General features: G+C 43.3%; 1 protein-coding gene across 2 annotated transcripts in view; it reads left to right on the forward strand.

The window, feature by feature from the left end:
- The window catches only part of LOC311111024 (protein O-GlcNAcase-like), a 37114-nt gene extending 20764 nt beyond the window's left edge, over positions 1–16350 (forward strand). For both annotated transcript variants that reach the window (XM_084153716.1, XM_084153717.1), the window contains 8 exons: positions 2026–2229; positions 3987–4161; positions 7641–7726; positions 12210–12314; positions 12650–12741; positions 12938–13130; positions 13444–13603; positions 13946–16350. In XM_084153716.1, coding sequence (XP_084009842.1) covers positions 2026–2229; positions 3987–4161; positions 7641–7726; positions 12210–12314; positions 12650–12741; positions 12938–13130; positions 13444–13603; positions 13946–14082 — 1152 coding nt within the window. In that variant the 3' untranslated portion in view covers positions 14083–16350. The remainder of the gene's footprint in view (positions 1–2025; positions 2230–3986; positions 4162–7640; positions 7727–12209; positions 12315–12649; positions 12742–12937; positions 13131–13443; positions 13604–13945) is intronic.
- The last annotated feature ends 10111 nt before the right edge of the window (positions 16351–26461 follow it).

Raw genomic sequence — 26461 nt, forward strand, 5'->3', positions numbered from 1 at the left:
TGGTTCAAAGTTCCAAATACATTTTTGTAGATTGTGCAAAACGTCCCCGTCAGAGGACTCCAATTTTGATACGGTAAAGCTTGACAACATTCAGCTGTTTTCGTGATATGTATTATCTAACGCTTACAATTTCTTTCCTTTTTGCTTACTTAGCAGTTCTATCAACATTTAGCAACTAAGCTAGCAACATTAGAAAATCCGTTAGCTATATTTCAGAGGTAAAAAGTTGGATATTAAATGATGTGTGGTCTTTCGCGCAGTCGAATTTTACAATATGCAGCGTGTTCCACAAAATGTATACATATATCACTTTTTTGAAAACTCTCAACTTAACTTACATAAATTGCACTGAAAATTGGTGGTCAGCTAGCTAGAAGGGTGCCGTTAGTCGCAAAACGTACCGTTATTTTCCAGTCCATTTAAATGTTGAGCTCGAGGTGATTTAGTCCTCCCAACCGCTAGAGAGTGTCCGAAGTTAGGGGGTGTCCGATGTTGGGGGAAAATTAGCTAAGTATTCAGACCCTTTACTCAGTATTTTGTTGAAGCACCTTTGGCAGAAATTACAGCCTCAAGTCTTCTTGGGTATGACACTACAAGCTTGGCACACCTGTATTTGGGGGGTTTCTCCCATTTCTTCTCTGCAGATCCTCTCAAGCTCTGTCAGGTTGGATGGGGAGCGTCGTTGCACAGCTATTTTCAGGTCTCTCCAGAGATATTCGATTGGGTTCATGTCCGGGCCCTGGCTGGGCCACTCAAGGACATTCAGAGACTTGTCCCAAAGCCACTCCTGTGTTGTCTTGGCTGTGTGCTTTGGGTCGTTGTCCTGTTGGAAGGTGAACCTTCGCCGAAGTCTGAGGTCCTGAGCGCTCTGGAGCATGTTCTCATCAAGGATCTCTCTGTACTTTGCTCGGTTCATCTATCCCTCGATCCAGGTTTCCTCCAGATGTGACGCTTGGCATTCAGGCCAAAGAGTTGAATTTCGGTTTCATCAGACCAGAGAATCTTGTTTCTCATGGTCTGATAGTCTTTAGGTGCCTTTTGGCAAACTCCAAGTGGGCTGTCGTGCCTGAGGAGTGGCTTCCGTCTGGCCACTCTACCATAAAGGCCTGGTTGGTGGAGTGCTGCTGAGATGGTTGTCCTTCTGGAAGGTTCTCCCATCTCCAAAGAGGAACTCTGGAGCGCTGTCAGAGTGACCATTGGGTTCTTGGTCACCTCCCTGACCAAGGCCCCTCTCCCTCGATTGCTCAGTTTGGCTGGGCGGCCAGCTCTAGGAAGAGTCTTGGTGGTTCCAAACTTCTTCCATTTAAGAATGATGGAGGCCACTGTGTTCTTGAGGACCGTCAATGCTACAGACATGTTTGGTACACTTCCCCAGGTCTGTGTCTCGACATAATCCTGTCTCAGAGCTCTACGGACAACTCCTTCGATCTCATGGCTTTGGTTTTGCTCTGACATGCACTGTCAACTGTGGAACCTTATATAGACAGGCGTTTGCCTTTCCAAATCATATCCAATTAATTGAATTTACCATGGGTGGACTCCAATCAAGTTGTAGAAACATCTCAAGGATGATCAATGGAAACAGGATGCACTTGACCTCAATTTTGTGTCTCATAGCAAAGGGTCTGAATACTTATGTAAATAAGGTATTTCTGTTTTTTATATATAATACTTTTGCAAACATTTCTAAACGTGTTTTCGCTTTGTCATTATGGGGTATTGTGTATAGATTGCTGAGGATTATTCTTTTTTTTTAAATCCATTTTAGAATAAGGCTGTAACGTAACAAAATGTGGAAAAAGTCAAGTGGTCTGAATACTTTCTGAAGACAATGTACATCCAAATGTCTTTGAAAGTCATTGATATACCTTAAATTGTATTTGAACCCGTGTGTGTGAGAAAGAGACGTGGTTTTGACGCATGTGTGTGTGTCCGTCAATTACACACAAAGCTACTCCAGATTATCCAAAGTGACTTACAATTAAATTATTTATGTTTAAACAATTACCTTTGTTCGTCTTTCAGGATGTTTTTGTGCCTGGTCCCAATGAGAAGGCATTGTACACGGCAGAGCCTCTTTCTCTGGAGGACCTGACCCTGCTAGCTGAGCTCTTCTACCTGCCCTATGAGTACGGACCCAAGGCCCTGCACATGCTCAAGGAGTTCAATTGGCTACGGGCCAACTGCAGCACCGTCAGCGTCAACTGCAAGGGCAAGGAGCCAGAGAAGGTAGGTGGGAAGGGGATACCTAGTCAGTTCCACAACTAAATGCATTCAACCTAAATGTGTCTTCCGCATTTAACCCAACCCCTCTGAATCAGAGAGGTGTGGGGGGCTGACTTTATCGATGTCATCGGTGTCCGGGGAGCAGTTGATGTTGGAGGGTTAACCCATATGTCTAAGCCTGGAGAGGGAGGGGTTCTACTAAGCTATATGGAATTGTTTTAAGAATGTCATACCAAGGATCATTTTGCTATTTGATTTAGAATTTTAAGACGCCTTGGAAGTATCAAAATGTATATAAAAATAATTAGATACATTATTTTTGGCCTTACTGCCATTAGCCCGTACGAACACATTGAATAACAGATTCACTACATGGAACAACAAGTAGTCCCCCCCAAAAAAAAATCTAAAGGAAGTTTCTTCTGAACTGTCTGTCCTTTATCTGAGATATATATATATATATATATAAGAAGATCAGTAAACATTTTTTTTATTTTTTGAGCACTAAACAGTATCTATTTATTTATTAATCTAATCTTTCTATAATTTTTTCAACTGTTCCCTCTGTGCGGCAGTCCCGGGGGAGCTGCGCAGAAGAAATGTCATCCTGCGCAGAGAAGCACGAAATTGAACACTCAACTTTCTAGAGTTTTCCCTGTTATTTAACACGATCAACGTTTCCCTTTACTATGGGAATTGTGATCGAATCAACTCAAGATTAGCCACTTTCAATGCAACATACCGAAACAAAACGAACTATGCAAGAGGTTTTGTTGTAGGCAGAATGCATCGGAGTAGGATTCTATTGCATTGACAGGCACGACTCAGGCCCTACTCTACACAGACTGGTGCGCCATAACCCATCAGAGCTGCAGTAGGCCTATACAGTGCATTCGGAAAGTATTCAGACCCTTTGACTTTTTCTACATTTTGTTAAGTTACAGCCTTATTCTAAAATGGATTACATTGTTCTGTTTTTTAAATCAATCTACACACAATACCCCATAATGACAAGGCGAAACACGTTTTTAGACATTTTTGTAAATTGACAAAAAACTGAAATATCACATAGTATTCGGACCATTTACTCAGTACTTTGTTGAAGCACCTTTGGCAGCGATTACAGCCTCAAGTCTTCTTGGGTATGACACTACAAGCTTGGCACACCTGTATTTTGGGAGTTTCTTCCATTCTTCTCTGCAGATCCTCTCAAGCTCTGTCAGGTTGGATGGGGAGCGTCGCTGCACAGCTATTTTCAGGTCTCTCCAGAGATGTTCGATTGGGTTCAAGTCCGGGCTCTGGCTGGACCACTCAAGGACATTCAGAGACTTGTCCCGAAGCCACTCCTGTGTTGTCTTTGCTGTGTGCTTAGGGTTGTTGTCCTGTTGGAAGGTGAACCTTCGCCCCAGTCGGAGGTCCTGAGCGCTCTGGAGCAGGTTTTCATAAAGGATCTCTCTGTACTTTGCTCGGTTCATCTTTCCCTTGATCCTGACTAGTCTCCCAGTCCCTGCCGCTGAAAAACATCCCCACAGCGTGATGCTGCCACCATGCTTCACCGTAGGGATGGTGCCAGGTTTCCTCCAGACGAGACGCTTGGCATCCAGGCCGAAGAGTTCAACTTGGTTTCATCAGACCAGAGAATCTTGTTTCTCATGGTCTGAGAGTCTTAAGGTGCCTTTTGGCAAACTCCCAAGAAGGCTGTCATGTGCCCTCTACTGAGGAGTGCCCTAATGAACACCACCCTGTTTCCTGTTCCCCAGGTAGCGGAGTGGCAGTCCCGGGCGGTGAAGTTTGAGGAGATGTGTTGTTCGGTCATCCAGATGTTCACCAGGCTGTCTAACTCAGCCAACCGCACCATCCTTTACGACCTCTACCCCTACATCTGGGACATCAAGAGCATCATGTCCATGGTCAAGTCCTTTGTCCAGTGGCTAGGTACGCATGGACACACCCACTCTCACACACACACCGAATAGGTACAGCTTGACTCCGACTTATCAGAGCAGCAGAACAGTAAGTGTAGGACATGAAACACATATAGGTTTGGGAAAAATACGTTAAGTCTTTAAGCTTTATGGTGAAGTCTCATGGTTAGTTTGGATAAGCTCAATACATTCACAAAGGTGAATATCATTTTGGTAAGCTTCTGTATGAGCATTAAATATGTGTTTATGGCCATATTGCAGTTTCTCCATGATAAAGATTGATAGTGCAGCAGAATGATCTTTCATCTGCCATCCAGTCTTTGGTAGTTTAGTCATGCACATATTAATTAATCATCTGCACATGTGCTGTATCTATAGTGCCCACTGCCCAGTCTGCTTAACAGATGGATTAAGCGTATTTGTAGACTTAGCAATGCAACATTTCACCTCTGTTGGCTTTCACCTGTGTTCAAGGTGAGTCTAGAGCAGTCAGCTCTTCCAGCTAGTTTTAGGATAACTTTGGCTTAGCTTATATATCCATCAGTGACAGATACAGACATATTTTCAATTGTTGTTTTGATTGTTTTATTACACTTTTCGATTTGTTGATTTTACTTTGACTGACTGAATGCCGCTTGCACTGCTAGCCCCCCTACATTAGCCATACATTAATTGGTCCTACACAACTAAGTGAATTGTCAGTATCAGTGGTGACAGGTCCAGAGATGGGGTACTGCTGCTTGCTATGTGTGGTGGCTGCTGCGTTCTCACACACACACACACACACACACACACACACACACACACACACACACACACACACCTGCTGCCAGCCCTCTGTCTGGGGGGTGGGACGCATGGGTAACTCCCCCACTCCCACCCCGTAGCATGCCTGCGAGCTTGGAGAGCAAGGTGACTGACCTGAAAAGGCCATTCTGGTGCATAAACAAAGATGGTGATCGAATATCTGAGCCGAGTTATTATTGATACAATCGATCCATATTGAAACTATTAATTTCATAAAATGTCCTCACTGAGTAATGCAGTAACTGCGGACGTCTGCAAAGTCAGTGCAGAGCCTATTCTCAGCACATGCTCTGTGTACCAGTGTTATTGCTGGATCATAGTGCTTAGCCTCTACTGAATAATTCCTTCTGGCTGTATCATAGCCAAGACTCCTTGAACTTAGTCACTCCATCTTACACACCACTCACTGATACACATACACACACACACACACACACACACACACACACACACACACACACACACACACACACACACACACACACACACACACACACATACATACACACACACACACACACACACACACACACACACACACCCCTGCATGTAACATGTCTTGATAATGAGTCAACCAGACAGGGATCCTGAATGTAGTACCCTGATACAGTTTCAACAACATTTTCATCAATTCTGAAGCACAAGCATGGCCTGTAGGTTACACAATAACCATGTTTCATTCACAGGTTTCTGTCCAGAGCTGGGAACTCTAACCTATACAGTACACAGCAGGCAGCAAACCCACACTGGCAGAACCACAGCTAATTCAAAGCTATAACGGCATTATGAAGCCTTATAAACCAGTATAACATTTTAAAGCATCACCAGCTGTGGGCTAGCTAGACAGAACATAAAGCAATCTAAAGGCTTTCCCACATCTGGTGAAGCAGTTGGTGTGTAGACAACTTTTCATGCTTCTCTTTTATAACTAAACTGCGCTCGAGGCACAATCAAAGAGCACTATTCTAAGTATCCGTCCCCTTATTGGTCTGTAGCTGTGCAGCCGGCAGTCAGTCTTACCTCCTCCCTGGTGTTGTTACTGAGACACATTTACTAATGACCATCTTCTACTGTTCTCTCCCTTCACCGTGTGCAGATGGACAAATCCTCAGTACCAGTTTCTACTGCTATTGGATCACCACTGGCCAATGTCTGCACAGGCCACCTTTTTTGATCGGTTATTGTTTTTATTTGGTTTTTATTAGATTTTTATATCAGATCAGGATATTTGATATGGGTGATGGAAGTCAGTCACATTTTGCACAGCCAACGTTAGTAGCGAGAGAGAAACGTTAATGTGTTTAAATCTTCTTTTCTCTGACAGCGTTCGTTTCTCTCTAACATGTTTGTTTTTACAAGTAGGCCTTTTCATGGAAGTGGCTTAAACCAGCACTGGATGCACCTACACACTGGGGTTCACATCTGGCGTTCAGAATGTTAGTCTCTCTACCATCCTCCCATAGTCTGGGTTTACTACTACAGTTTACGCCACATTTTCAAAATGTTGCTTTGAAAGTGACTGGTCGTTTTGTTCATGAAAGCGACTAGCAACTTACATTGCAACGTGACACGCTGAGACAAACAGAACTGTGAAATAACTGTCGTTTTATTAACATAGATATGTGTCTCCAATAATTATTTGATGTCAACCACTGGCGAATGGTGGCGCTTTACTCCCAAGCACCTGAAAGCTAGCTGTGAGTTCCTCCCTGTGGATGCATCTATATGCTGAGTGGAGCCAGCCTCATCAGAGGAGGTGTTCTAGGTGTCAGGGTGAGGTTGTTACTATATGTTATAGCAGGAGCGTGGACTCTCGTGTCCTCTTCTCGCGCTGTGTCTGTCTCTTCACATGACAGGAGACATCATCACCAGGTTTGGTATCGTCTATCAATCTGATCTTACTCTATATAGCACTTTTTTAGTCACAAAGTGCTTCACAGGCACAGCAACCAATGATGGCAACCGCAATGGCAACTATTCAAATGTTTGAAAGGTGTGACTGACAATCGTAGTTTCAAAGTTGCTCTCGTAAGAACGGAGCGGCGTGCCAACACCACAGTACTCCCCAATCAAGCGACCGTTTGAGGTGCACTAAACTTTGCACCCCTTTTAGTTTTGTCTTTGCACAGCGCTCTCCTCTCTAAGTTGAGGTTTTTTAAAAGCCTCTCTTTCTTCCTGGTTTGAGTCCTGCTCCCTGGTCATGTGATAAGGCAGGTTAGATGAGAATGTTACTTCAGATGAGGTGCTGGGGTCAGTGGGGCAACTGCAGCTGAAGCTTACACGGTAGGACGAGTTCCCCCTAGACACTGAACTAAGGTCAGATTAGGCAATTTAGAGCATGAATGACTTGGAAGCTTTCACTGCAGGTGAACCAGAATCCGACTGTCGATTGTCGAATTGATTCAGGCTTTATAACCTCAATGATTCCTCCCAGTTGAGAAACACCAAAGTAAGCTTCAGTTGCTCGAGCCCCAAGTCCAACTAAACCCATTTCATACAAATAAAATTGTACTTTTTATAATTTAAAAAGCATTTTCTTTTCTTTGGAGTGATTGGAAAATAATGATAACCTAAGACCCTCCACAAACCATCCCCCCCACCCCGCGACCTGTCAGCGAGTTTGTCTTATCTCTGGTCCCCATGGTAATGCTGTGTCCCTCCGGCTCTGTGTGCTCCTAACAGGGTGCCGTAGTCAGGCCACTGCACAGTTCCTTAGTGGAGACCAAGAGCCTTGGGCCTTTAGGGGCGGTCTAGCAGGAGAGTTCCAGGTATATACCTACGCACTGACTTCACAGATCATAAAACTGTTTGTAATGCTAGTAAAGAAAATTGTATTTAGTCTTGTGTTGAAGAGAAAGTGGTTGTTGCGCACAGCAGATGTGAAAGGGTTTGGTCTGTCTAAGGTGGGCTGATCATGACTAGGAAGGGGTATACCTCCGAAACGTACGATAATTTATATAATAAGTCCATGTCTTGGGCAGAGTGCCTGTGAGTTTCTAAAGGCATTGATCCAACCAGCATCTGGTATGGTCCGATCAGTCTGAAAAGGGAAAGGGTGAACTGACACCATAAAAAGCTGAAGGAGTCACACCAGGGCAGTGTTTTTCTAATCCTACATTTTCTGAAAATGTGAATTTCTCTCAGCCGACTGCCCAAAGGAGATGCTGCTTTTCCATGGGGCACGCATTCTACTAATTCTCCGCGTGGCATTGCTAGGGTTAGATTTCCATGACATGTCATTTATTTGCAGGAAAAGCTCAGTGCAAAATTCTCCCATTTGCACACGCAAGCATCGCATCGCAGCACCAGCGAGAACGAAAGCCCGCTCAAAAAACTCCATGAGCAAACACGGTATTCCTAGACTAAGATCAGATAACCCAAGTTGGAAACAGTTTTTTTTCTTCTTCAACTTTGTAGCAGTTGATCTTTTAAAAGACTTGGTTGGTCTTCAATCAAAAATCGAATCACATTGTTTTCGTCACATGCTTCGTAAACTGCAGTTGTGGACAAACAGTGAAATGCTTACTTAAGGGCCCATCCCAACAATGCAGAGAGAAAGAAAATGGAGAGATAAGTAATAATAGATACAAAATCAGTAACGATAACTTTGCTATATACAATGGGTACCAGTACCGATGAATGTGAAGGGGTCTGAGGTAATTTAGTTAGATACAGTGCATTTGGAAAGTATTCAGACCCCTTCCACTTTTCCACATTTTGTTACGTTACAGCCTTATTCTAAAATGGATTAAATTCATTTTTTTCTTAATCAATCTACACACAATACCCTATAATGACAAAGCAAAAACAGGTTTTTAGAAATGTTTGCACATTTATTAAAAATAAACAGATACCTTATTTACATAAGTATTCAGACCGTTTGCTATGAGACTCGGAATTGAGCTCAGGTGCATCCTATTTCCATTGATCATCCTTGATGTTTCTACAACTTGATTGGAGTCCACCTGTGGTAAATTCAATTGATTGGAAAGGCACACACCTGTCTATATAAGGTCCAACTGAGTAAAAACCCAGCCATGAGGTCGAAGGAATTGTCCTTAGAGCTCTGAGACAGGATTATGTCGAGGCTCAGATCTGGGGAAGGGTACCAAAACATTTCTGCAGCATTGAAGGTCCCCAAGAACACAGTGGCCTCCATCATTCTTAAATTGAAGAAGTTTGGAACCACCAAGACCCTTCCTAGAGCTGGCTGCCCGGACAGACTGAGCAATCGAGGGAGAAGGGCCTTGGTCAGGGAGGTGACCAAGAACCAGATGGTAACTCTGACAGAGCTCCAGAGTTCCGCTGTGGAGATGGGAGAACCTTCCAGAAGGACAACCATCTCTGCAGCACTCCACCAATCAGACCTTTATATTAGAGTGGCCAGACGGAAGCCACTCCTCAGTAAAAGGCACATGACAGCCCACTTGGAGTTTGCCAAAAGGCACCTAAAGGACTCTCAGACAATGAGAAACAAGATTCTCTGGTCTGATGAAACCAAGATTGAACTCTTTGGCCTGAATGCCAAGCGTCACGTCTGGAGGACACCTGGCACCATCCCTACGGTGAAGCATGGTGGTGGCAGCATGCTGTGGGGATGTTTTTCAGCGGCAGGGACTGGGAGACTAGTCAGGATTGAGGGAAAGATGAACGGAGCAAAGTACAGAGATCTTTTGATTAAAACCTGCTCCAGAGCGCACAGGACCTCAGACTGGGTTGAAGGTTCACCTTCCAACAGGACAACGACCCTAAGCACACAGCCAAGACAACGCAGGAGTGGCTTCGGAACAAGTCTCTGAATGTCCTTGAGTGGCCCAGCCAGAGCCCGGACTTGAACCCGATCTAACATCTCTGGAGAGACTTGAAAATAGCTGTGCAGCGACGCTCCCAATTCAACCTGACAGAGCTTGAGAAGATATACAGAGAAGAATGGGAGAAACTCCGCAAATACAGGTCTGCCAAGCTTGTAGCATCATACCCAAGAAGACAAGGCTGTAATTGGTGCCAAAGGTGCTTCAACAAAGTACTGAGTAAAGGGTCTGAATACTTATGTAAATGTGATATTTCAGTTTTTGTATTTTTATAAATTAGCAAAAAATTGTTAACCTGTTTTTGCTTTGTCGTTATGGGGTATTGTGTAGATTTGAGGGAATAAAAAAAAAAAAACAATTTTAGAATAAGGCTGTAACGTAACAATGTGAAAACATCAAGGGGTCTGAATACTTTCCAAATGCACTGTATGTACATATAACTAGGAATAAAGTGACAGATAGTAAACGGTAGCAGCAGCATATGTGATGAGTCAAAGTTTGTGCAAGAAAGGTCAATGCAGATGGTCCGGGTAGCTATTTGGTTAACTATTTAGCGGTCTTATGGCTTGGGGGTAGAGTATGTTCAGGGTTCTGTTGGTTCCAGACTTGGTCTTTAGCTGTATCTAATGTTTAATATACTGTCACTAGTGAAAATCTACACCCCTTGCACAGTTTTCACATTTTGCTGCCTTAAATCTAATTGAATCCCTTTTTTTTATTTAATTTTTTATTTTAACCAATCTACACTACCTACTCCACATTTTCAAAGTGAAAGAAAAATTATAGAAAATGGACAGCAATATTCAAACCTTGTCTTTTGATTTTCAAGCAAATGCAAGTCATGACTGAGACTGGACCACTCAGGAACACCCAACAGTTCTTGGAAAGCCATTCTGGTGTGTCTTTGACATCCAAAATATGTGTCATTGAAAAATACCTCTATCCCAGGGTTAGGTTTTCAGAAGACTGAGGTGGGTTTTCCTCCAACTTTTAAGCCGGGCTTAGGTCCTTTTCATATTTTTTGGGATCCTGACAAACTCCCCGGTCCCTGCCGATAACGAGCATACCCATAACATGATGCTGCCACCACAATAGTTGAAAATACAGAGGGTTTCACTCTGTGTTGTATTGCATTTGACCCAAGCCTGTAGTTTTTCATTTAGGCCAAAGAGTTTTGATGTGTTGTCTTGCAGTATTAATTAATGGCCTTGATGCAAACAGAATGGATGATTTGGAGTGGATTTTTTAACACAGGATTCCTCCTTTTCACTTTTGTCATACAGGCCAGTAATGTGGAGTGAATGCAATGCTGTTTATTGTCTGTGTTTCCTAAGTATTGTTTTGGTTGTCACCGGCAGGGACTCGGGAGTTTGTCACAATCAAAATAAATATAAAAGGAGAAAGGCCCAGATAAAAAGTTAGAGGAAACCCTGCCTCAGTCTTCTGAATACCTAACCCTGAGATAGAAATGTATTTTTTCAGTGGGGCAATTACACACATTTCTTAAATGCCAAATACACACCAGAATTACTTTCCAATAGGTGTTGAGTGTTCCTGAATGGTCCAGTCTCAGTCCTGACTTAAATCTGCTTGAAATCATAGACAAGGTTTGAATATTGCTGTCCATCCATGATCCCCAACCAAATTTACTGAGCTGGAGCAATTTTGACAAAAACAACGGACTTGTACAAAGCTGGTAGAATCTTATTCAAAATGATTCACAGCTGTAATGGCTGCTTAAGGTGCTTCCACCATGTATTTACTCTGGGGGGGTGAAGACATACGCAATCAAGACGTCTAAGTTTTTTTGTTTATTTTATTAATTTCACTTTGAAAAGGTGTAGTAGGTTGTGTACATTAGTAGGAAAACAATCTAATGGAATACGTGTTTTTTAAATGTAATTTCAAGGCAGCAAAATGTGAAGATTGTGCAAGGGGTGCATAGACTTTCACTAGGCGTCGTATGTTAGAATAACGTTTTACTTGTGGAGTTTTGCTCCTGGAGTTTTCTCATTGTCAGCGCCAGCATCATGACTTCTCTCTACAGGAGGGCCAGCTAAGCGATGCCTTAGACCAGACACAGGGAATGGAGCAGCAACATCTCCTTTAGCCAACAGCACCTTTCTGAGACCAAGCCTTTGCTCCTCCAATATATTCCTGTTTTAAAAAGAACATTCTGTATGCGCTATGCTCTCATAAGAACAGATGTGATGATTTGCTGCTGCTGTTCACTGTCAAGCAAAAGTGCCACAGAAGCCATTTTTTAGTAACGTTACTTCCAAATCTTGGACCATTGGCTGGTTTAGCCTTCCTTTGACATCCAGCTGTTGTTGGTGCCACAGTGTCCCCAGCAGTAGCAAATAAGTCTGAAACGGTGAATGCAGAGACCCAGTGCCTGGTGTCAGTTTGACTGAAACTGTTTCTTTTGATCCCCGGACAGAGATTCTTGCCGATCGATGGGGCAAACGATCTTTTCTTCCAGCCTCCCCCCGCACTGCCAACATCCAAAATCTATTCCATCAGGCCCTGCTATCCTAAAGATGAGGTGAGGAGAGTCTTATGGATAAGATTTCCTCTATATCAGTGGGTGTATGGGTGGGTGTAATTTCCCCCCTGGATCAATGATTCCTGTATTCAGTCAGTGATTAGCTGAACATACTGGGTGAAACGGCACGCTGTTGGTATTCCCATCTGAGCTATCCTAGTTTTAAACATGGCTTCTAGGCTCATCTGCAGGCCTGCTCATCCGTCCTGGACTGTCAGCAGTCTCCTCTATTCCTGTGAGTGCCACGTGCTTAGTCCTCTCTAACTGTGTGTGTGTGTGTGTGTGTGTGTGTGTGTGTGTGTGTGTGTGTGTGTGTGTGTATGTGTGTGTTCCAGCATGCAGTGTATAAGATCTGCAGAGAGATGTACTCTGAAGGAGTTGAGGAACTGCCCTTCTGTGGAGAGGAGCCAGACCTCATAGGAGACAGGTAAGGACTTTTTTATTTTAGTTGTCGCCCAACATTATTTTGAAAACAATTAAAATGGAGACAATTCAACCTAATGAATGTTCAATTGAGACTGAAATGTTGGTAAAAAGATTCATTAAATCTGTGCAGCAAAATTATCAGTGTGCTGGAGTTTCTTTTCAATGTAGTATACCTAACTAACAGTATGTTTCTCCAGGTTAGTAGGAGGGTTCCTGAACCTGAGTCCAGACTATGGGTTTGTCCTGGAGGATGAGGAGGGGATCTGTGGTTACGCTCTAGGCACCGTGGACGTCAAGCCCTTCGTCAAGAAGTGTAAGATGAGCTGGATCCCCTCCATGCAGGAGAAATACAACAAGCCTGACTGCCAGAAGGACCTTTCTGAGGCTGAGGTAGGAGACTGGGTTGACTGAGTTTCTTTAACTTTCTTTATTCTAGCACTGTGACACTTATTTTTGAAAATAAGTTGTGCAATGAATGGGATATCTGCTGCCTACTTTGGTCAAATGCACAAATACCCCTTTCACACTACTGAACTGAGCCAAGCCAATCCGAGCTGTACTGGGCTGGCCTGTGACAGGACAGTAACTGAGCCAGTACGTTCAGGTGGGCATTGTTCGTTTGAAAAGGGTATTATTGTACGTTGCTATAAGAGCGTCTGCTCAATGACTAAAATGTCAAACAATTTCTCTTCCCTTCCTGTAGAAGATGATGTTGAGTTTCCATGAGGAGGAGGAGGGCCTCCCAGAGTCGTTCCTCTCCAACTTCCCGTCCCTCATTAAGATGGACATCCATGCCAAGGTCATCGATCCCAGCGTGGCCAAGAGCATGATGGGATGCCTGCTCTCCTCCCTCAAGGCCAATGGTAGGTGGTGTCTACAGAACCTGTCTCAATCAATCAAGCACATTTGCTAATCTATGAATGGTCCCTAGCAACCATCTATGAATCGACTTCAGTTGTCCGCATCCCAATTATAATGCATAAGGATGGTTGTCATGAGCATGTAGGACCCACTTATTATAATGTTGTATTATCATCTCATAATGGTCCTAACTATAAGTACCAGCCATTTTGAGTCATACATAGAGACGTAACATTATTAGCCTTATAATAGTACATTAAGCATATCTGCAGGTTTTAAGTAGTGTTACGTAACTGTTACTTACTTATGTTGTTAAGCTGTTGTTTACCCCCCCCCCCCCCCAGGTTCCATCGGTGCGTTCTGTGAGGTGCGTCAGGCAGACAAGAGGATGATAGACTTCTACAGTAAGCTGGGCTGCTTCGAGGTCGCCAAGATGGAGGGCTTCCCCAAAGACATCATCATAATGGGCCGCATCCTCTGAGGACAACGACGTCATCACGGGACGCAGCTTCTGAGACCCAAGCAACCACGGAGCTGTATAGAGAGCTTCAGTCATCTGGGCTAAGGATAACTGTCTGTTACCTTTACAAAACTACCAATACTTGACGATTTTTATACTTCAACCACCTGGACTAGACAAGGCTAGAGGCATCCCATTTTTTAGATAGTGTTCAGAAACACAGCAGCTTGTACAGATCCACTGTGCTGCCGCTAGAGGCCCAGAGCTCTGCCGGATTGAAACAGAATCCAAAACTGTAAGAGCCACAGTAGTCGTCTGCAGCCCTGTAAAGCCGTGTGTATTTATGGCGGGCGATTTCCCTCCGTCATTGGTCTCCAGAATGGAGTGGCAGTGGCTGATCCCCATGCGGCTGCAGGAAGTAGGAGCTGGTCAGGTGCCATCCGCTCCCATTAGCCTTTCAGACCCTGTGACGTGACTGTCAGCAGCTGAATGGGGGTCCGTCTGTCTCTCACAGTCAGGGGGTGTATTTAGATACTGCTGCATCTCAAATTGCACCCTATTCTCAATGTAACACATTACTTTTGTCTGGTTGAAGGTAGTGCAGTGTAGAGAGAATAAGGAGTGATTAGAGACTTGGTCGTATATCCTGACACTGCACTCTGGTTAGGCCTAGCTGACAGGGGGGGAAGTTGGGGGAAAAGGGTCCTTTAAAAAAAAAAAGGGGCCTCTTTTGAACAGGTGGTCCCCCTAGCTTACTGAGTAAAGAGTGGTTTATGCTTCCACCTATACTGTAGAGTTTAACTCCCGAGTATGAAAAAACATTTGTCTCTTTGTGGTGTGTTACAGGTTCCTCAATAGTTTACTTAAACAGTGTCAGACATGCAGAGGAAAGCATATGTTGGAGTGTTCAAGGAGACTTCTGGAGACTTTAGTAGATAGTTGTTTTCTGGAAACCCACCTGAGTAGAAATGGATAACCTTGAAGATGTGGAAGTGGTCACGTATGTTTCCACTCACTAAAAACATGGTTCTCAGTCTATTCCTTTAACTCTTTGCTTTTGGCCATGCTTTTTTACAGTACTTTTTTATGTTTGTATATTGCTTTTCTATTGCCTTTTGGTTAATTGCCTTTCAATATCATTTTTGTACCTGTGGATATCTCCAAGGGGCCTATTGCGCTGTACTGCAGATCACAGGTGATTTATCATGCACTCTTATCTACTGTCAATCCACCTGACTAATACATAAGGGAACATGAGAATGGGTGCGTTCATTTTAGCTTGCCCGGTGCCCTGGGTGGTCTCAAATGGGCAAACTCCGCCCTCCCGGTGCACGCTAAAACGAACATACCTTGCCTCAAAGGTGGGCCATCTGCTCTAAAATGTCTCTAGATTTTGTCACTAATCCAGTGCTCTGGCTCTTAAACCAAGAGAGGTGCCTAATCTCAATAGTTTTTCTAACGTGAAAATAGGCCGAAACAGTTTAGATGCTTCAGCACTCCCGCTATAATACAGCTGCTCTATTTCTCAACTTCATTAGATGCGCTGAGGAACATTAGCCACTAACCTAATTCTTATCCAGGAGGACAGAATAGAAAGATACTATGTAGAACAGATGTGATTCCATGGCAAGCAGAATGAGGAACCATGTTGGCTGTGTACACCACATTTCTATCTGCAACACCATACAACATTGCACCCACTTGAATATCATGCTACTGAGAGGCTGCTCTTCTCCTGGTTAGGACACTACCTACATAGACATGTCAATTCAAACATGCTGTTAAAGGAATATGAAAATAAGACAAAAGTATTTGGTTACCTAATTTTGTCTTCTGCCTTTTGTATTTTCTCAACGGGCACAATCCTGAATGCTTATAATCAGTCTAAACATTTAACTAGTTAGATTGCAGTCCTTTTAGTCTGCTCTATTCATCCAACCCATCACCCTCTGGACTAGTATTATTCTGTGGTGGACAGGTAAGTACGTTTCCCAGAGAGAATAGCAACATGTATCCTCCTAGTTCTCCACTGGTATTGAATGATTTACTTTTTCTTAAGTATATAACATCAGATATTTTGTCATTGCTTGTGCTATTTTTAAGATTCCTTTTTTTCCTGCCTCTGGTGATTTTGAAGGTATAGCTGCAATTGAAAGTGCTTCAATTGTAGGCCTACATTGATGATACATACATTGACATTGTTAGTTTTTTTGGTGGGGAGGCATTTATTGATAAAAATGTACACTTTGTATGTAAACGGAAAGTTGTGGTTAATAAACAATGAACCCATGAAAAGGTGTTATGACTACATAACTCAACACCCAGTCATATCAGTAAAGCTGCAACAATGGAACAGTTATTACAGTGCATTCGGAAAGTATTCAGACCCCTTGACTTTTTCCACATTTTGTTACGTTACAGCCTTATTCTAAAATTGATTAAATTGTTGTTTTTTTCCCCCCTCAATCTACACACAATACCCCATAATGACCAAGCAAAAACGGGTTTTAAGAAATGTTAGCAAAAAAAATTAACACATCACATTTACATAAGTAGTCAGACCCTTTACTCAGTACTTTGTTGAAGCACCTTTGGCAGCGATTACAGCCTCAAGTCTTCTTGGGTATGACACTACAAGCTTGGCACACCTGTATTTTGGGAGTTTCTCCCATTCTTCTCTGCAGATCCTCTCAAGCTCTGTCAGGTTGGATTGGGAGCGTCGCTGCACAGCTATTTTCGGGTCTCTCCAGAGATGTTTGATCGGGTTCAAGTCCGGGCTCTGGCTGGGCCACTCAAGGACATTCAGAGACATGTCCCGAAGCCACTCCTGCGTTGTCTTGGCTGTGTGCTTAGGGTCGTTGTCTTGTTGGAAGGTGAACCTTTGCCCCAGTCTGAGGTCCTGAGCGCTCTGGAGCAGGTTTTAATCAAGGATCTCTCTGTACTTAGCTCCGTTCATCTTTCCCACGTTCCTGACTAGTCTCCCAGTCCCTGCCGCTGAAAAACATCCCCACAGCATGATGCTGCCACCACCATGCTTCACCATAGGGATGGTGCCAGGTTTCCTCCAGACGTGACGCTTGGCATTCAGGCTAAAGAGTTCAGTCCTGGTTTCATCAGACCAGAGAATCTTGTTTCTCATTGTCTGAGAGTCCTTTAGGTGCCTTTTGGCAAACTCCAAGCGGGCTGTCATGTACCTTTTTTACTGAGGAGTGGCTTCCATCTGGCCACTCTACTATAAAGGCCTGATTGGTGGAGTGCTGCAGAGATGGTTGTCCTTCTGGAAGGTTCTCCCATCTCCACAGAGGAACTGGAGCTCTGTCAGAGTGACCATCGGGTTCTTGGTCTCCTCCCTGACCAAGGCCCTTCTCCCCCGATTGTTCAGTTTGGCCGGGCGGCCAGCTCTAGGAAGAGTCTTGGTGGTTCCAAACATCTTCCATTTAAGAATGTTGGAGGCCACTGTGTTCTTGGGGACCTTCAATGCTGCAGACATTTTTTGGTACCCTTCCCCAGATCTGAGCCTTGACACAATCCTGTCTCGGAGCTCTAAGGACAATTCCTTTGACCTTATGGCTTGGTTTTTGCTCTGACATGCACTGTCAACTGTGGGACCTTATATAGACAGGTGTGTGCCTTTCCAAATCATGTCCAATCAATTGAATTTACCACAGGTGGACTCCAATCAAGTTGTAGAAACATCTCAAGGATGATCAATGTAATAAATTGGCAAACATTTATAACCAGTTTTCACTGTCATTATGGGGTATTGTGTGTAGATTTAATTTTTTTAAATGTAATCCATACTTTCCGAATGCACTGTAGATGCAACTTTGCTGGTTGCATCCCATTTCCCAGATCATTAATAAAAATTGAGAACAACACAGGAGCTAAAATGGAACCCTGGGGCACACCTCTTTTAATCTCAAGAAAGCTAGACTTGTGATTGTCAGCATTCTGTATACACACTGTGTTCTGTCAGATGGTTCCTAAACCAATCTACTGCCCCTTCACTGAGACCAATGTTACTGAGTCTAGCTAGCAACAATTCATGATCAAATGCCGTTGATAAATCAACAAACAGAGCAGCACAATGTTGCTTTTTATCAAGTGTATTCATGCCATTTGCCACTGCCATAGCTGCAGTTGTGGTGCTGTGCCCATATCTAAAGCCAGACTGAACCAGCTCCGTATGTAATTTTCAATTAAGACCTTTTTTAACTGTGAGTTCACTAGGGATTCATAGACTTTGGCCAGGATGGGGAGTTTGGCGATAGGACGTAGTTATTAGCATCTGAGGGATCTCCACCCTTTTAGTAGTGGGAGGACATAAGCTGATTACCAAATGCTGGGTATGGAATTGGTCAAGAGACTCAAGTTGAAAATGTGATCCACAGGTTCTGTAATAATACCAGCTGCTGTCTTTAAGAGGTAGGGATAAACTGAACCAGCAGATATGAAGTGCTTGTTAAAAAACCTTAAAACATCAGCTTTGTCCTTCACTTCATTAGAATCCATCATTAAATGGTCAGGAAGGCCAGAGGATACATTAAAACCTGACACTGATTTGATTAGCTTCCAGAACTTGGTAGGGTCGTTTAGATTCTCTGACTGTATTTAGATAGAAATCTGATTGGGACTTCCTGATCAATCAAGTACATTTTGTTTCTTAGCGCTCTGAAGGAGGCCCAGTCAACAGGAGCATTTGTGTGTCTAGCTTGAGCCCAAAAGACATTCCTCTTTCTAATGAATTCTGCCAAATTATCTGAAAACCAGGGATTGTCCCTTCCACAGATTCAACATTTCTTCACAGGGGCATGCTTATCACATGGACAGAAATGTATTGTAAAAATAGTCGCAGGCAGTGTCAACATCGGGAATCAGACTTACTCTGTCAATATTATGGTACAGATCATGTGAGAACGCTTGCTCAACAAACGGTCTGAAATGTATTAAAAAATATATAACATTGGTCATTTTTGTATTTCTAACACAATCAATTGCACAGCTATCTCTGACATCATTTACAGAATATCCCAGTAGATGTGTATTTGTAAGGGGTATTCGTTAGAAGAATGTCCAACAGCGTTGATTTGTTAGGTGCTCTGGGATTCGGTCTTGTAGGCACGTTAATTAATTGCGCAAGATTCAGAGAATCAGACATTTCTTAACAATAGTTAGATACAGATGTAAGCATATCTCAGTTCAAATCTCCTAAAAGAATGAATTCAGAGTCATTGAGCTTGTGCAGGACATCAGAAAGAGAATTAAGTGCGTCTCCCGAAGCTGAGGGCGGTCTGAAGCAGTCGACTACAGGCGTGGTCAAAAGTTTTGAGAATGACACAAGTATTGGTCTTCACAAAGTCGCCGCTTCAGTGTTATGAGATATTTTTGTCAGATGTTACTATGGTATACTGAAGTATAATTACAAGCATTCCATAAGTGTCAGAGGCTTTTATTGACAATTACATTAAGTTTATGCAAAGAGTCAATATTTGCAGTGTTGACCCTTCTTTTTCAAGACCTCTGCAATCCGCCCTGGCATGCTGTCAATTAACTTCTGGGCCACATCCTGACTGATGGCAGCCCATTCTTGCATAATCAATGCTTGGAGTTTGTCAGAATTTGTGGGTTTTTGTTTGTTCACGCGCCTCTTGAGGATTGACCACAAATTCTCAATGGGATTAAGGTCTGGGGAGTTTCCTGGCCATGGACCCAAAATGTCAATGTTTTGTTTCCTGAGCCACTTAGTTATCACTTTTGCCTTATGGCAAGGTGCTCCATCATGCTGGAAAAGGCAAAACTGTTCTTGGATGGTTGGGAGAAGTTGCTCTCCCGGAGGATGTGTTGGTACCAGTCTTTATTCATGGCTGTGTTCTTAGGCAAAATTGTGAGTGAGCCCACTCCCTTGGCTGAGAAGCAACCCAACACATGAATGGTCTCAGGATGCTTTACTGTTGGCGTGACACAGGACTGATGGTAGCGCTCACCTTGTCTTCTCCGGACAAGGTGTTTTCCGGATGCCCCAAACAATCGCTTGCTGGACTTTCTTGGGCGCCCTTGCCTTCTTCACAACAATTGAACCTCTCTCCTTGAAGTTCTTGATGATCCGAAAAATGGTTGATTTAGGTGCAATCTTACTAGCAGCAATATCCTTGCCTGTGAAGCCCTTTTTGTGCAAAGCAATGATGATGGCACGTGTTTCCTTGCAGGTAACCATGGTTAACAGAGGAAGAACAATGATTTCAAGCACCACCCTCCTTTTAAAGCTTCCAGTCTGTTATTCTAACTCAATCAGCATGACAGAGTGATCTCCAGCCTTGTCCTCTTCAACACTCTCACCTGTGTTAACGAGAGAATCGTTGACATGATGGCAGTTGGTCCTTTTGTGGCAGGGCTGAAATGCAGTGGAAATGTTTTTTGGGGATTAAGTTCATTTTCATGGCAAAGAGGGACTGCAATTAATTGCAATTCATCTGATCACTCTTCATGACATTCTGGAGTATATGTAAATTGCCATCATCAAAACTGAGGCAGCAGACTTTGTGAAAATTAGTATTTGTGTCATTCTCAATACTTGAGACTTGACCACAACTGTACAGTGATGTGGGAGTCCTTATATACAGTGGGGAAAACAAGTATTTAGTCAGCCACCAATTGTGCAAGTTCTCCCACTTAAAAAGATGAGAGAGGCCTGTAATTTTCATCATAGGTACACGTCAACTATGACAGACAAAATTAGAAAGAAAATCACATTTTAGGATTTGAATGAATTTATTTGCGAATTATGGTGGAAAATAATCATTTGGTCAATAACAAAAGTTTCTCAATACTTTGTTATATACCCTTTGTTGGCAATGACACAGGTCAAACGTTTTCTGTAAGTCTTCCCAAGGTTTTCACACACTGTTGCTGGTATTTTGGCCCATTCCTCCATGCAGATCTCCTCTAGAGCAGTGATGTTTTGGGGCTGTCGCTGGGCAACACAGACTTTCAACTCCCTCCAAAGATTTTCTATGGGGTTGAGATCTGGAGACTGGCTAAGCCACTCCAGGACCTTGAAATGCTTCTTACGAAGCCACTCCTTCGTTGCCCGGGCGGTGTGTTTGGGATCATTGTCATGCTGAAAGACCCAGCCACGTTTCATCTTCAATGCCCTTGCTGATGGAAGGAGGTTTTCACTCAAAATCTCACGATACATGGCCCCATTCATTCTTTCCTTTACACGGATCAGTCGTCCTGGTCCCTTTGCAGAAAAACAGCCCCAAAGCATGATGTTTCCACCCCCATGCTTCACAGTAGGTATGGTGTTCTTTGGATGCAACTCAGCATTCTTTGTCCTCCAAACACGACGAGTTGAGTTTTTACCAAAAGGTTATATTTTGGTTTCATCTGACCATATGACATTCTCCCAATCCTCTTCTGGATCATCCAAATGCACTCTAGCAAACTTCAGACGGGCCTGGACATGTACTGGCTTAAGCAGGGGGACACGTCTGACACTGCAGGATTTGAGTCCCTGGCAGCGTAGTGTGTTACTGATGGTAGGCTTTGTTACTTTGGTCCCAGCTCTCTGCAGGTCATTCACTAGGTCCCCCCGTGTGGTTCTGGGATTTTTGCTCACCGTTCTTGTGATCATTTTGACCCCACGGGGTGAGATCTTGCGTGGAGCCCCAGATCGAGGGAGATTATCAGTGGTCTTGTATGTCTTCCATTTCCTAATAATTGCTCCCACAGTTGATTTCTTCAAACCAAGCTGCTTACCTATTGCAGATTCAGTCTTCCCAGCCTGGTGCAGGTCTACAATTTTGTTTCTGGTGTCCTTTGACAGCTCTTTGGTCTTGGCCATAGTGGAGTTTGGAGTGTGACTGTTTGAGGTTGTGGACAGGTGTCTTTTATACTGATAACAAGTTCAAACAGGTGCCATTAATACAGGTAATGAGTGCAGGACAGAGGAGCCTCTTAAAGAAGAAGTTACAGGTCTGTGAGAGCCAGAAATATTGCTTGTTTGTAGGTGACCAAATACTTATTTTCCACCATAATTTGCAAATAAATTCATAAAAAATCCTACAATGTGATTTTCAGGATTTTTTTTCCTCAATTTGTCTGTCATAGTTGACGTGTACCTATGATGAAAATCACAGGCCTCTCTCGTCTTTTTAAGTGGGAGAACTTGCACAATTGGTGGCTGACTAAATACTTTTTTTCCCCCACTGTACGTTCACTTTAACTCTTTGAAATTGTTACATGTTGCGGTAAAATTTTTGTTCAGTATATTTAAAAAAATGTGGATACACCTTCAAATGAGTGGATTCAGCTATCTCAGCCACAGCAACAGGTGTATAAAATCGAGCACACCGCCATGCAATCTCCATAGACAAACATTGGCAGTAGAATGGCCTTACTGAAGAGCTCAGTGGCTTTCAACGTGGCACCATCATAGGATGACACCTTTCCAACAAGTCAGTTCGTCATATTTCTGTCCTGCTAGAGCTGCCCCGGTCAACTGTAAGTGTTGTTATTGTGAAGTGTAAACGCGAAGTGGTAGGCCACCCAAGCTCACAGAACGGGACCACCGAGTGCTGAAGAGCGTAGCGCGTAAAAACGTCTGTCCTCGGTTGCAACGCTCACTACCAAGTTCCAAACTGCCTCTGGAAGCAACATCAGCAGAATAACTGTTTGTCGGGAGCTTCATGAAATGGGTTTCCATGGCCGATTAGCCGCACACAAGCCTAAGATCAATACGGAGGATCAAACCTCTGCCAGAACTATCACTTTGTGGGTGGGCTAATCATCAAACAATGGGAGAAGCAATCTGGGATGAATATGGCTGTAAAATAGAAATTGACAAGGGAAACACTACTTGGGAAATTACCTTAGAGGAGTTGACACAAGAGAATGATGCAAAATATGTTTTGGAAATAGTCAGCACTAAATGGTCAGAACGGAACAATATAACAACGATTGATATTACTCCTAAGTCCACACGTCAGCCTAGACAGGAAAGAAAAATAGGGACAGATAATGCAACCATGGCAATCACCCAAGGACCGTCAATTATTGACCGTCAATTATTGTAACAACTAAACCAATAATTACAAAATTAGAAATAACAGAATCAACTGGGTTCTTTCAAAATGTATGGGAATATTTGACTAATTGGGGAATCCAGGAAAATAAACAATCTAGCTCAGCACCAGCAGTAATACTGGAAGTAATGAAAGCACCAACAAAACTAAGGAGACTATGGGAGGGAGCGTTACAAAATGATTGGTACAGATGGGCCAGGATTCAGCTAAAGTAATTAATAAGAAAACGGATTGTCTAGTATGCTCCCCCTCCCCATTAAAGGAACTGATGGTAATACCAAGTCCACATAGCCACAGGGACTGTGCTGACTTTAAACTAAACTTCTGTCACCTCAAAAGATCAGAGAGATCCTGTTGCCCTGCAGAATGCTTCTCCTACTTAGGAAGTGCTGACCATCACAAATACTATAATCAAGCAGGATGGGGGGAGTGGTGTAAAAAATTAGATGTCCGAATAGAACCAAGAAAAATGGAAACACCAGAGAAATATTGAATAGATTATGAGCAGAAGTATGAATGCTATAACAAAACAAACGGGGAACATGATTTGGGAGAATTTATGGGAAAATGTGAGACCACATGGCACCTAAATAACGATATGTCTTGGAATGCAGACACTCCTCGAAGAGCAATCTATCAGGCAGCAGGGTCAAGCACTGGAGTGATAGTTACTAATGGAGGGCCTGGTGACCCTGGGGAATGTGAGAAGCAGACACTATCACTGCCACTGATCTCTCCTTATGAGGAGCAATCGGTGGCAGTGGCAGATTTATTTTGGTTATGTGGAGAACAAAGAATTAGAGCCACTTTGCCTAGAGGATGGATGAGAATATGTGCTAGAGTACAAATGCTTCAGGAAGTAGTTATATCAGAATGGGAGTTAGTAAAAACAACAAATCAGGATGCACAGAATAATGATTAAAGGGTAAAAAGAGCGTATGAACATGAACCCAATGTATATTTGGATTCAATAGGTCAGCCTAGAGGAATTCCAAATGAATATAAGGCAAGAGATTACATTAAAGCAGGATTTGAATCAATATTTGTCTGGATATCACCTAACAAAAACCTAAAATGGATCAATTATAGGTTGATTATCAACAAAGGTTTATTAATTACACAGACTCTGCATTAACAGCTCTGGGAAAGCAAATACAGGCTACAAGTAGAATGACATGGCAGAATAGGCAGGCTTTAAACTGGCTGTTGGCAGAAAAAGAGTTTGTGTTATGTTTGGGGATGAATGTTGTACCTTCATTCCCAATAATACTGCTCCGGATGGTTCATTCACTGAAGCAATGACTAAGCTCAAAAGACTACGAAAAGAAGTTAAGGACAATGCTGGGCATGACACTCACACTTGGGATTGGATGGACTTAACTTTGGGAAAGTGGGGAGCAATGTTTACAAAAATGGCAATCATGATAGGCATAGCACTAGTAATGGGAATGGTATTTTGTTGTGTACTGCCTTTGTTAAAGGGTCCTGGGAGGATGGCTGTTGGGAAAGGCTTATATGTATGTATGTATGTATGTATGTTATGGACATGACATGTGTAAACCATGTTTAAGTATTGACTGATATGTTTTATAATGTGTTATGAAATGATAAGGGTAAAACAGAATGAACATGATTGATACTTTGTACTCCAGATGCATGCCTGGATAGTGAATATAGTCAAAACAGAGTGTGATTGTTCTTTAACGTACGTATGTATATAATTATTTGAGTCACGCCACCAATATAATGAGATAAGTGACAGAGGCCCCATTTAGAGAAGCGCACGTAGCCCTTGTAAGTAAATAACATGTGACACCGAAGGATGTTAATCATGTACATATAATGGAGTAACTGTGTAGGTTGTATAAGCATGACTATGCATTTGTGTCTGTATAAAAGGAGAGCTCCAGGTCAGGGCAAGCAGTTGATCCATGGACCAGCTCGGCTTTGTTACGCTTTAATAAAGTATATTCTGAATTCACAAGCTCCGTTTTTTTTAGATATATTTTTGAGTTAAATATTTCTGCCACAGTCTAATGTCCATTTCTCGTGTTTCTTGGCCCAAGCAAGTCTCTTCTTCTTATTGGTGTCCTTTAGTAGTGGTTTCTTTGCAGCAATTCGACCATGAAGGCCTGATTCACGCAGTCTCCTCTGAACAGTTGATGTTGAGATGTGTCTATTACCTGAACTCTGTGAAGCCTTTATTTGGGCTGCAATCTGAGGTGCAGTTAACTCTAATGAACTTATCCTCTGCAGCAGAGTTAACTCTGGGTCTTCCTTTCCTATGGCGGTCCTCATGAGAGCCAGTTTCATCATAGCGGTTGATGGTTTTTGCGACTGCACTTGAAGAAACTTTAAAAGTTATTGAAATTTTCCTGATTAGCTGACCTTCGTGTCTTAAAGTAATGATGGACTGTCGTTTCTCTTTGCTTATTTGAGCTGTTCTTGCCATAAGATGGACTTGGTCTTTGACTAAATAGGGCTATCTTCTGTATACCACCCCTACCTTGTCACAACACAACTGATTGGCTCAAACACATTAAGAAGGACCTTCACTGGGGTAGTGTGAGGGGAACACTGGGGTCTGCTGGTGAGGGATGGATGGAGGTCCACTGGAACTAGCCCCCAGACACACCAGGTGCTAGGCTGAGTTACAGGGCGGCAGGCTGGGGTTAGAGGCCAGAGCATCCCAAACATGCTCAATGGGTTACATGTCTGGTGAGTATGCAGGCCATGGAAGAACTGGGACATTTTCAGTTTCCAGGAATTGTGTACAGATCCTTGCGACATGGGGCCGTGCATTATCATGCTGAAACATGAGGTGATGGCGGCGGATGAATGGCACGACAATGGGATCTCGTCACGGTATCTCTGTGCATTCAAATTTCCATCGATACAATGCAATTGTGTTCGTTGTCCGTAGCTTATGCCTGCCCATACCATAACCCCACCGCCACCATGGGGCACTCTGTTCACAACATTGACATCAGCAAACTGCTCTGCCATCTGTCCGGTCCAGCTGAAACCGGGATTCATCCGTGAAGAGCACGCTTCTCCAGCTTGCCAGTGGCCCATCGAAGGTGAGCATTTGCCCACTGAAGTAGGTTACAACACCGAACTACAGTCAGGTCAAGACCCTGGTGAGGACGACGAGCAAGCAGATGAGCGTCCCTGAGAGAGTTTCTGATAGTTTGTGCAGAAATTATTCGGTTGTGCACACCCACAGTTTCATCAGGGTGGCTGGTCTCAAACGATCCCGGAGGTGAAGAAGCCGGATGTGGAGGTCCTGGGCTGGCGTGATTACCCGTGGTCTGCGG

This window comes from Coregonus lavaretus (genome assembly GCF_964263955.1).
Source record: "Coregonus lavaretus genome assembly, chromosome: 36".
In the NCBI taxonomy this organism is placed as follows: Eukaryota; Metazoa; Chordata; class Actinopteri; order Salmoniformes; family Salmonidae; genus Coregonus; species Coregonus lavaretus.